The sequence below is a fragment of the Emys orbicularis genome, chromosome 3 (assembly GCF_028017835.1).
Source record: "Emys orbicularis isolate rEmyOrb1 chromosome 3, rEmyOrb1.hap1, whole genome shotgun sequence".
In the NCBI taxonomy this organism is placed as follows: Eukaryota; Metazoa; Chordata; order Testudines; family Emydidae; genus Emys; species Emys orbicularis.
The window spans coordinates 149,843,895-149,856,508 of record NC_088685.1 but is presented as its reverse complement, the minus strand read 5'-3'; the positions used below and the strand labels follow the sequence as shown (position 1 = coordinate 149,856,508).

The 12,614-nt window shown below is 40.8% G+C and overlaps 1 protein-coding gene across 1 annotated transcript in view; it reads right to left on the bottom strand.

Moving 5' to 3' along the window:
- Positions 1-4,707: 4,707 nt before the first annotated feature.
- Positions 4,708-12,614, bottom strand: part of TTC27 (tetratricopeptide repeat domain 27) — a 170,756-nt gene continuing 162,849 nt past the window's right edge. Inside the window, exons 19-20 of the mRNA XM_065401810.1 lie at positions 8,388-8,488; positions 4,708-4,830 (exon numbers count right to left, since the gene is read on the bottom strand). Coding sequence (XP_065257882.1) covers positions 4,708-4,830; positions 8,388-8,488 — 224 coding nt within the window. The remainder of the gene's footprint in view (positions 4,831-8,387; positions 8,489-12,614) is intronic.

The window sequence follows — 12,614 nt, the reverse complement described above, 5'->3', positions numbered from 1 at the left end:
GATGTTTCATAAGTGCTGAGCACTCTCTCTCTAAAAACCAGGCTCCTTTAAGCTATCTCTAGTTGGGCACTCAAAATCACTTTTAAACATGTAGGTCATCGATCTGGCGATGAGTACTCTAGAAAAGTTAGGACAGCATGTGTTCCAGTCACTGTGGTGCAATGCTTTTTTTGCTGGATTTACACTCCTTAAGATCAGCTATCCTCACAACTCCAGGACTACCAAGCCTGTCTTTCTCTGACATAAACACAAACATTTTAAAGAAAAAAAGCGTTTTCCATCTCCAAATCTATTTTCAAAAATTGCTTTTGGAACACACAGCAGCCAGTCTGAGTAATCCGACTGACAACAATTCCATTCACATGGTAGTAGTGTTTTCCTGTTTAAAATAAGATTTTCCTACCCATGCTCCAGTTTATTTTTAAGTTCAGAGAACACAAGTTGTATGTCACCAGCTGCTTTTTCTTTCCTGCTCTATTTGCATTTAGCCCTGAAGGGACACAGTTTTATTCACATTTGGATAAACAAACTCAGAAAAATGTAATTTACATGTATATTAGCCTGTAAATGATGTGTGTTTCCTTGGCTTCACTCATCCACCAGTAGGTTAGTCAATCTCACAGCCACTGTGGAGACTGGGCCTGAGCAAAGATGGATGAGGAAAAAAAATCTGGTTTATATGTTCTCAGGGAAAACGTAATGCAGAGCAAGATAAAATCAATACATTTCATTCTGAAAATAGAGCCCTTGTTGTAACCCAAGCACATATATTTCCTTAATTTAATTTTATAAATGTGTCCTAATTATTACCATACAAACCCCACACCATTTTAGGTCTTAATTATTCCAGTTTCCCCCCACCCTTACCCCCCACTCTTAGGCCTCTATGTGGTACTAAGGCAGCTTGGTATTATGGGTGGAGGGATAAAAAAAAAGTGGGAGAAAGAAAATGTAAGATGATGTGATGTGGCATTTGTTTGGGATGACCTGCTTGACTAACTTGTGGCTTCACCATCCTTATAGATTCCTCGCTAGTCATGAGTAACGCATCCATCCCAAAAAAATCTGACCACCACCACACTGTACTGTTTTCTCTATAGACACACACACACACACACACACACACACACACTTGCTCAAATTTATAAAAGTACCTGTTCTAGAATCTAGGTATCATTGATTAAAAATACAGCACACCTTTAATAATGTAGCTTTGAACCTTATTAGGTTAATGACCTGAAAAAAAAAAATCTTTTGATCAATGCAGACAAACTGCCCTCCCTACCACACAGACCCTTCATAACTGTATGCAGGTCATCCCCTCCTCCAAAAAAAGCCTCAGAAAATAGAGTAGCTGTTCAAGAGCAGACCAAGGTTAGAGGTGAGTTCCAGAGTCAAGGACACAAGAATGCCCTGCCACTAGTGGCTGTTATCTTGATCACCTACCAGATAATAACTGTGCTGGTATCCTACGAGGATAGAGGTGGGGCTCTAACACAACCAAAACCCAAACTGGATCAGAATCAACATATTAAGTCTCACTCAGAACTGAATGGCAGCTAGTGCAGATTACGGGTGTAGTGTGCTTTTTGTGTGAAACACTGCGTAACAAGTGAGCTAGTGAATTCTGCACCAGCTGCAATTTCCAAATGGTTTTAAAGGGTAGACTCACATAGACATTATCCTTCCTGGAGATGATCAAGGCCTGGTAAGGGTGCCAAGGTCCACATTCAAAAGGAAAGGTCACAACTTTTTGCTGTGTGCAAATGAAAGCAGTAACGATGGCTCCACGTTTATCTGGCCATCCAGAAACTCGTCTTGCTTGTTTTTCCCCATCTTATGCACCAGTCTTCTATTTTACTCTCGTAAGTTGCTTGACTGAGTTAGCAGCGTTGGATGAGATGGATAGGGAGAAGAGAATTATTTGCATATGGAACATGCTGTAGCCCATATTTATCATGAATACTCCTAATAGCCCTATGTAACCTTTTGAACAAGAGAGTTAACAGAATGGAGTTCTGTGGAATCCTGCATGACAGAACCCTCTGGGCAGATGAGCAATTGCCCAAAACTACCCACTGGGATCTTTTAGAAAGGAGCAACTTCACCTACTGCTGCTAGGGTCTCTAGTCATGTTCCACCACTAGTATTACTGGCAGCCAACAGATTTAAAAGAATCAGTATGAACACCTCATTTACATTCTACACCAGGAGATCAACTAATGACAAGTACTAATTGGCAGGCCAGACGTGAGGGGCCTCCACTATCTTTTTACATCAGCAGTGACTGTTTTGGATTCTCATCTCCCTGCACACTGGGGATTTGTGCAGAGGTAGGGGGGAAGAGTCTTAGGAGGGCGCTGTAGAGGACCCCGTCTGACAGGTTGCATTCACAGCCTGGTTGGTGTGGACTGGAGGTCGTGGGCAAGGGTATAGCTGAGCTGGGTTTAAAGAGAAATGTTTAAAATGAAAAGTAATTGAGGTTTGTAATAGGAATTAGTAATAACTACAAAGAAGCTGGTGTTAGTTTATATTTAAAAACAGAAACATTAAACCAATAAGTAGATCTCTCACAATTGCCCTGACCACTGTTGCTGGTTCCTTCTCTATCCATTTCCCATTCCCTTTGTGTCTCTTTTTACATTTTAACCTCTTCAGCACAGAGACAGTGTCATCCCCCTGCTTGGGAAGTGTCCAGCACACTTTGGAAGATAACCCCATGTAAACAAATTGTACTAATTAATTTTCCTGCTCATCAAGAATTGAACAAAAGTCTCTTCCAAATTTAGAGTACTGAGACAGTCTGTGTTAGCTGTCCCGATAAGCTATCTGATCTTTCCCTTATCATGCTCTAACATAGAATCACAGAAGAGGAGAGGCAGGAGTTTAAAAGCAGAGGCTCGTATTTCTTCGTGTTAAAAGTCACCTTCTATCCTGGAAATGGGAGTATACCCAGCCACCTCAGTATCCAGTCTAAGACAGGTTAGCTTTGGTGCCAGGAAGCTTGCCAATTTCCATCATTTACTCATCAGGAGGATTCTGGAGCCACAGAATCACCAATAATCCATGAGCCTGCAGCAGTTTTGGGCTTGTGAGGGGAAGGCTTCAGTGAAAATACCCAAATTTAGGAATTTAGGACTGTGTGGGTAGGGATGGCAGTCCTCATGCCATGCTAGGAAGTTTTCCGTTGTGAAGTGGGGGAAGACCAAAGTTCTTGCAGTGATAGGGTTGCCTCTGCCCTAATTGGCAACTGTCTCCTCTTGAGATTCTGAGTCAAATGTTGCTGAACTGAGGAGTACAGAAGTCAGATATCTCAGAGTGAAGGTAGCTTTAGTCTCCATGACCTCTGTGAAGTCTTCCATGATGTATCTATTATTAGAGAAGTGGCCAGACACAGAATCAGTCAGGGTCAAAGTCAAAGCTGTCTACGTTCTGTGCAATGGAGGATGTCTGCAAAGTGAGTGGGGTGGGGATGGAACACTACAAGCTGCATTAGAAAAGAGGAGGACCCTTACATGTGGCCACATCCAGTGAAGAAATAGTTATAGTAAAAACAATCAATGGAGAAGGATAGTTAAACCCTAATTACAGAGTACTAATAATATTTATTTATGCACAAATTTTAACTTTGCTACTTCCACTGTTATTTAAGGGGTAGATAGATGTGTGCTAGTGGAAAATAATGAGGGTTTACTCCCAGATTGCTAAATGAGCTCATGCTGCACATCTTCAACTTTTTGTTAAAAATGTGTATGCCACAGAGAATCCGTGGACATCATTATTTATTTTGAAAATCAAGACTGCTGAATCTAAGAAACAGGTGTCCAAGGTGGTGGTGGGATGGTTCTTGTTTAAAATCTGCCACCATGTAGAAAGGAGGACTTGGGAGATTCCCCTGCCTCTGATGGATTTCACACCTCCCTTGATAGTGCTAAAACTCTCCTTCCAGAGATGATTTAGTGCTAGGACTCAAAAATAATTCTAAAAAGCATTTTTTCTTCTTTTGAAATAAACCAGATTGTACCAAAAGGTAGATAGTCTTAAAAAAATACAAAACAAAACAAAAAAAACAACTGGTGGTTGAGTTTCATAAGTCTCCCTACATGTCTCGTGGTCTCTACTTAAAATGATACAAGTTGAATACTGCTATGTCCATCATTATATTTTTCATTTAATAACCTGTCATTAAATATTCACCTTGCAAGTACCCAGCTACTTGGACAACATGACATTTGCTTGAGATAACAGAAAATAAAAAACGTAACAAACTAGAATTTTTCCTGTCTCACCTTTCCCCAATTAAGACAAGATCTAAATCATTTTGCATTTCCTCCTATGCTATAACATCACTGGGATCTCTTACTGTCTCCACTCTGCAGCAGTGTACAGCTATATCCTGGTGCCAATTATATAATGCACTCAGGCAGAACTAATCCTAAATAAATGCCTTATAAATACAATTGGTTTTATTCCAGAAAACTCAGGCCTACAGAAGCAGACACACAATTTTAAGAGATTTAGTAGACATGACCTTAAAAACAGTTTAGAAGCTTAGGGAATCTGACTGTAAGGACATCAATGTTGTACAGGAAAACATTTATTAAAAATTTGTGTTGTGTGTTACAGTTGTTGCAATTTCATCAGCAGAAACTGGAGCAAATAAAGCATGTCATCGTTGTCTTCCTTCTCGGAAATCTTATTTTTATCTCAGCACTGATTCCTCAGCTGGTTGCTCATTTCTTGCAGTTCAGCAATCATGCTGTCCATAGCTGTTACTTCATCAACTAATTCACTAGAAACCTCACTGCTTGTTGCATCGGCAAAAAGTTGCTGCATAATAAACACAAACAATATTTAATTATATTTACAGTCATCATAATCTAAACTAGATGCAGTGAGATCATCCTACAAACAGAATTAAAGTCCCCAATTTGCATATCATGACCTCTGATCTCTCTCTCGCTTTTTTTTTTTTTTTTTTTGCATCCATGGTTGTCTCTCTCATCTTAACTTGACCCACCAATGCCACTTTGTGGTGAACAAACAGAAGGCACACATAGAAGTGAATGACTATCATTCTCTTCTCAGACTCAGAGCGTGTTTCCTTTTCAGTACTCCTGACGTTCTCCAGTCTGCCAAGGAAAGCCGGGCTTCTTTTAAGGCCCACTCCTGCCACTAATAAAATCTAAGTAGTTTTGCCATTAAACTCAGTAAGCAGGACCAGACCCTCCCTTCACATTGAAGTTCACACAATACTGTTGTGTGGACTGATCTGTTTGGTAAAGAAGTAGTTGTTCTGTATTTTAACAGACTTGGTAATTTTTCCTAGTATGTTATACTGTATATAATTTGTTCCAGATTGCCAAAATAAACATGTTGTCACATTTGATGTCAGAACATGAGTGGGTGGCTGCAGGCATCTGTCAATAATTAACTCAATCAACAGAAAACAAGAAGCTGAAGTGTAATAATAATGCTAAGCACTTACACAGTGATTTATATTTTTAAAACTTCACTGTCAATAAATCCTGTAAAATACTGTAATTCTTCCTTTACATATAGGAAAAGAGAGGCAGAGAGGTTAAATGATTTGCCTAAAGCAGGGATCGGCAACCTTTGGCATGCGGCCCATCAGGGAGATCTGCTGGCAGGCCGGGACAGTTTGTTTACCTGCAGCGTCCGCAGGTTCGGCCGATCGCAGCTCCCACTGGCTGCAGTTCGCCGTTCCAGGCCAATGGGGGCTGCAGGAAGCGGCATGGGCCGAGGGAATTGCTGGCCGCTGCTTCCCGCAGCCCCTATTGGGAGCTACGATCATCTGAACCTTTGGACACTGCAGGTAAAGAAACAGTCCCGGCCCACCAGCGGATTTTCCTGACGGGCCACGTGCCAAAGGTTGCCAATCCCTGGCCTAAAGTCATACAACATGTTAGTACTAAAATTGGGATTAGATCTCAAGACTTCCTGAGACACTCCTTTGTACTATCCACTAAAAGACAATGCTACCTGACAGCCAGATTCTGCCACCCTTAGTCATGTTGCTTTCCTCAAATTAGTCTAATTGAAATGCATGGGACTATTTGAGGAGTGAGGTACCACTTAGCATGAATATGGTGGCAGAATAAATGTCATGCTTGTGATCAAAAGGGAAATCTGGCCATAAATGTCATGTTTTTGATCCAAAGGAAGTGTGTAGAGTGATTCACTTTGTCAAACTCAATGACTAAAAGACAGAATGAAGCCTAAATTTAGATAGGATAAAAACTAACGAAGGGTATAAGGATTGCTATGGGATATATACATCACCACCACCATCAAAATATAAGAAAATAAGATGGACATATAAACAAAAGTATGCTATGGAGATCCGAACAAGAGTCACCAACTTGCTTCACAAGCGCTTTGCCACTGAACAAAACTCCTTCTTACAGAAATATAGATTTGCTCATTTTAACAACTACACATACGATTTTTTTGGACACTCAGCCCAGCAAACTCAAACTAGGAATTTGGCAGGCAAGTTAGATCCTTTCTGTGTCATGCAGCTAGTCAATTTACACTGGCTCAGCATTATTTACATTACACTGACATTTTTTTTTTAATCCACTACTTTCTTAACGTTATTAAAGAACTAGTCAACTAGACTAATCAACCAGATATGCATGATTTACTTTAATAGAAACTGTATTGATTTGTTCATATCACCTCTACTGGTCAGGAAGTTTTAGAATTTGATCTTTAATTATTTTCTCTGCTCTTTCTTTTCTTCTGAAGAACAAGTCACTAGTCTAAGACCTAAGATCATTCTTAGTACCTTGAAAGAACAGTACTTTGTTCCTTTGTTTAAAAAAAACCCCAAACACTGAGTCCTCAAACTAAAGACAAGAACCAGGTGAAAAAATGGCTATATTGGAGTTACTGCTGAGCAGACATGTATAACACTAAACTTTTGAAGGGGGTAGTATTTAAACAAAACACAAAAAACTTTGGAAGTGCACTGTGAAGTTTAAAATTTAAGACAAAAAATTGGAACGTACAGAAAAGTCAATTCAGATCACCCAAGCAACTTAATCCTGCCCATTTCACTTCTCTTAGAATGGCCAGAAACTTAAACACCCTTATCTGCCAGGAACATACAAGTTCATTTCATCAGTAACTTTTGGAATTAAGAACACATTTTACTAGACTCGGATTCTTAATTTTCCAAAGATTGCACCACACAGAAGGATTTAAACCACCTGGACTTGTGTTTACATCGCTCATGTCAGGGACTCCTGCCTCCTTTCAAGAGTCATACTCAGTCTAAAGACTAGACATACAGTCCTTTACTATTTACTGAATCAAAACAGAACACACAAATGGCAATAATTTACCAGTATTCCCAAGAGGTACTGGAGTCAGCATTTAAACAAGTGCCATTAGTCATGGAGTCAGCATATCTAGAGATAAACTTCCTAGGCCCAGATCCTTAAATTACAGTACTTAAATGGTGAGAACCAAGTTTAGCCAAGTTTATAATGTATATACATGTATATAAAACCTATGCTCTGTAATTCACACTCTACACACGCTGCCTAAGTACAGACACAGGATGAAGCTATCTTAAAATCAGATAGGAACATTAATTTTTATTCAACAAAAATATATTCAGGAGCAGGCCTTAGTTAAAAAATGAGTACACCTTACACAGTACAGTGAAGGGAAGGAAGAGTGAAAGATAGAATGTTGATGGTTGTACAGGGACAGAATTAAGGATGACTGCATACCTACAAATTTTCAATTTTATTTTTGAATTGTCACATTTTTATGGCATTTTCAAAAAAGCTTAGTGTTATGTTTGTGTTTACACCTAACTACAGTTTAAAATATTTTGCCTAGGAATTTAAAAAAAATATTTAATAATGCCGAGTCACAATAATTCTGGCAGATTTTGCAATCTGTGCAGAGCTGGAGCCCAGTGCTTCTCAGATGGTCTCCCACAACCCCTGCTCCCAGAATGGTTTCCTGCCTGGCATTCTTCTCATGCCATCCACATATGGAAAATAACCCAGAAGTGAAACATAACTCAATTTCTGAAACCTTCCAATCTTCCAAACCACCTGTGCCAGTTTGCGTGACTTTTTCCAATAAAATTCTAACTTGAGCTAAGAATTGGCCTGTGAAATTTCAGGATGATTGGTTTGGTTTAGGCAAAGCTGGGGAGAGAAAAATTTGGCTTATAATAGTGACCCTTAACTAAGCAGAAATAAGCATCCCTCTATAATGTAATGTGATTCATGGGCATTATCTGATCTATAAATGTCTTCTATTTAGGAGGTGGGCTGGAGGATCAGAACTAGAGATAAAGTCATAGAGACTTTTCCTCTGAGATATTTCTAAACCAATCTCACCTTTGCTTTGGACGACAATCCACGCAGGTTGAGTCGAGCTGAAGAAAGTATCTGCAAAGCTCCCTGGTGATTAGATTTGTTTTTACTGCACTTTATTGCCACTAAAAGTCAAAGCAAAGGGGTGGGGGGGAAAAACATTTAACACCATAATGATAGCCTGTAAGTATAAATCCAACAGTTAATCAGAACACTGAACAGCTGTCATAAAACTTTTTGAACATAATATCCCACAAAGAGAAAACTTGATTAAAAATGGTAAGTTTGCTTAAGGAGAAAACAAAACCATAAACAAGGATATGTCCAGTTAAGATATATTTTAGGATTCCTTCATCAGTCATACTCACTACTTGTATTGACAGACCCTACCATTCTATAAAAAAAAAAAAAAAGTCCCATATACCGCCAACACATACACTATGTATACATTCCTTAAGATTTCACTATAAAGCAAAACCTTAACCCTGACCTCATATTTCTCTACGAGAAAACACACCACACCACACACTTCACTGGTGCACAGATGTCTAGATGGGTGTGCTGATTTTTTGGGCACATTCAGAGAATTCTGAGCGATTACTGAGGCATGATTTTACTTTGCAGAAGCCGTGTTGGTTAGTTCCCATCATAACAGGATAATCCAGGTGCTATATAATTCTATTTCTATTTTTTAAATTTGTAATTACCATTTAAGCCAATTTACCCAGTACTGTTGTAAGGCTTATTGGTCTATAAGTCTCACTATCACCCCATGTACTCTTTTAAAAATAGATGCATTTACTATACTCCAGGATAGAAGCTAATTTTAATAAGATTGCACATTTTCATTAACAGCTCAACAATCTCATTCCTAAGTTCCTTCAGAATTCTTGGATATACGATATGATCCTTAACTGGCAACTGATACTCTTTAATTTTTCAATATATTCCAGCACCTCTTCTTTTGATACCTCAGTCTCTGACAACACATCATATTTACAAGAGGCGGCTACTTCCCTGTCACTAGAGGTTCCTTCAAGATATGTGGTCCCTATCTGTATTCTACTGAGGCTTATATGCATATGCCATACATCTGGAGCTGGAGATTTTGAAAGTAGTAGTGTCTGCTGGTCTGCACATGTGCCCTTGCTCTGTCTCATGGTTACATCCAAGGGGATGAAGGGCAGGGTGAAACAACCGCACTCTCAGTTCCTTCTCCACTGCGAACCAAGAAATCCACAGCAGAGGGGAAGGAGGGCGGGATTGGAATACACATAGGGACTACACATCTTGAAGAACCTCCAGTTACAAGTAAGTAACCTCATCATCTTCTTTGAGTGATGGTCCCTATTGTATTCCACTGAGAGTGATTAACAAGCGGTACATAGTGAGAAGGAAGATGATGGAACTGTGGAACGAAGAACAGCCATGCTTAACAGGGCATCCATCGCAGAGTCTTGCACCAAGGTGTACTGGGAAGAGAAGGTATACACCAAGGGGGGGTGGGGTGTCCCAATAACAGATAGCTGAGTGTAATGCATCCTGAAATCCACTTAGAAATCCTTTGAGCAGAGATTGCTTGCCCCTTAATCCTTTCTGCTATAGCGATAAAGAGTCTAGGGGACTTCCTGAATGATCTCGTCCTCTGCAGGTAGGCCAGGGCCCCGCAGACGTTGAGTGAATGAAGGCACTGTTCCTCCACTGAGGTGTGTGGCTTCAGAAAGCAAGCAAGTAAGTGTGTGGGTTGGTTGAGATGAAAATGGGATACAACCTTTGGCAGAAACTGGGGATGCAAGTGCAGGGAAACTTTATCCTTATGGAATGTGGTAAATGAGGGCTCCAGTTCGAATACTCTTCTCGCAGAAATAATAGCTACTAGGAAGGTGACCTTCATGGAGAGGAGAGACAGGGAGCTGGAGGCTAGTGGTTCAAAGGGTAATTTCATCAATGTTGTGAGGACAAAGTTGAGATCCCATTGGGGAGCAGTGAGTTGAACGGAAGGATAAGTTTGTAGGAGGTCCTTCCGAAACTTTGTAGTCAAGGGGTGTGTAAAGACAGAGTGCCTTTCCAAATGGGGGTGGAAAGCACTAATTTCTGCTATGTGCATCTGTGACAGTGCCGCCCGTGGGAGCCAACTGAGGTCACTCAATCAGGGTGAACTGCAAACAAAACGGGGCAGACAAACCCCCAAAAGCTGGTGGTTATTCCAATACTTAGATTTACCAAGCCAGCACAAAGTAGCTTCTATAGTACCTCACTGGTTACTCAGAAGTCCAAACAACGCAGTTCCCTTAAAGTGCCCAGCCTCAGGCCTCCGTCCAGCACACCTGTCAGATATGATGATGATTACTGAAAATCTTATCTCATCATATAAAAGAAAAGGTTCTTCCAATCCCAAAGGATCAGCCACAACCCAGGTCCAATTATAACTTAGATCTTACCCAAAATACACGCTATAGTCAATTCTTATTAACTAAGCTAAAATTTATTAAACAAGAAAAGAGAGAGTGTGTTGGTTAAAAGATCAATATACATACAGACTTGAATTCAATTCTTGAGGTTCAGACACATAGCAGAGGTGAGCTTGTAGTTGCCAAAAGTCCTTTTAGATATAGTCCATAGGTTATAGTCCAATGTCCATATTCAGGGTGGCTCCAGTCAATGACTGGGGATCTCAATCCTTGTGGCTTAAGGTTTCCCCCTCTTGAAACCCAAAGCAGATCTGAGATGCAGAAGGATCGTGTCCCAAGGTTTTTATACATTTCCAGCAGCCTTTTGGCCTGAGAAAACAATAGGCTCAACTTTCCTTCTTCTAAACATCATGGCACAGGATAATTTATCCATTAAACAGTTCAGATACAGGTTACCACAACCTTCAAAGAGACATATAGACAATAATACTATTTCACTCAAGTATCATCATAAATGTTAATATTCCTTTTTTGATCTTTGAATTAAAGTTATAGCAATAGACAAGACTTGTTTGCTTACATCACAAGACCTGAGCAAACATCTACCCTTGAGATCTCGAACAATGCAGACTTGCATTTCAAAGCTCTATTCATTTACATATCTTCCTAACCAGTCCTTAAGGTTCACCCATAGGTCAGGTCAGTCTGTGAGTTAATTAACTCTTTCTGGCCCTGTCACCTTCCAATGAATTATTATATTACACTCATAACGTCACAGCATCTTGACAGAGTTGAGAGTGAGTCCTGACTCCTTCAGGGACAGGAGATAGTCCAAGAGAAGAGGAATGCACATGGCTTCAGGGGCAAGACTCTTCTGCTGGGCCCAGGAGGTGAAATGTTTCCACTTGGCCCAATAGGACTGCCTTGTGGACTCTTTCCTGCTACTTGAGAGGACATCCTGTACTGCCAACGAACATTCCCATTCTAACGAAGATGCCCATCCAAAAACCAAGCTCTCAGGTGAAGGGTGTGCGGATTGGGATGTCTGATCCTGCCATCATGCTGCATGAGCAGTTCCAGAAAAGCTGGGAGCGGAAGCAGTGGACATGTAGACATGCAGAAAAGAAGGGAAAACCAGAATTGGTGAGGCCAGAACAGGGCGATCAGGATGACTGTAGTCCCCCCCCCCCCCCCCAATCTGATCTCGTATAGGATACACAGCAGGAGTGGTAGGGCAGGAAAGGCATTACTGATCTGGTACGACCAGTGGATAACTAGGGCATTGCCTTGGGAAAAGGGTGCCGAGCCCTCCCCAGGAGCAGTACTGGATGTATTTGCTATTGGTGCTGGAGGCAAAGAGGCCTCTGGTCAGAGTCCTCCAGCAGTCGAAAATGATGGCAATCACAAAGTCGTGTAACTCCCATTCATGGTCGGCCACAAATTTCCTGCTGAGAGAGTCTGCAATCATGTTCTGAGTCCCCAGAAGACAGACTGCTGACAACAGGATCTTGTGGGTAAGGCATCAGTCCCAGAGATGAACTGCTTCCGCACAAAGCGCTGGTGACCTCGTGTCCCCTTTTTTGTTTATGTAGTAAATGGTGGTATTGTTGTCTGACATGATAAGAATGACATGACAGGAGTGAATGGATGGGAGAAATGCATGACATGCTGTCCTTACCATGCAAAGAGCGGTTTAAGTTCCTTGTGTCATGAGTTTGCCTATGTGGGCACCCCAGCCGTTGAGCAATGCATCTGTGATGATCGTCATGCTTGGAGAAGATGGAAAAAGGGTATCCCAGTGAAAACCTGAGCTGGGTCCATCCACCATCGAAGGGAACAG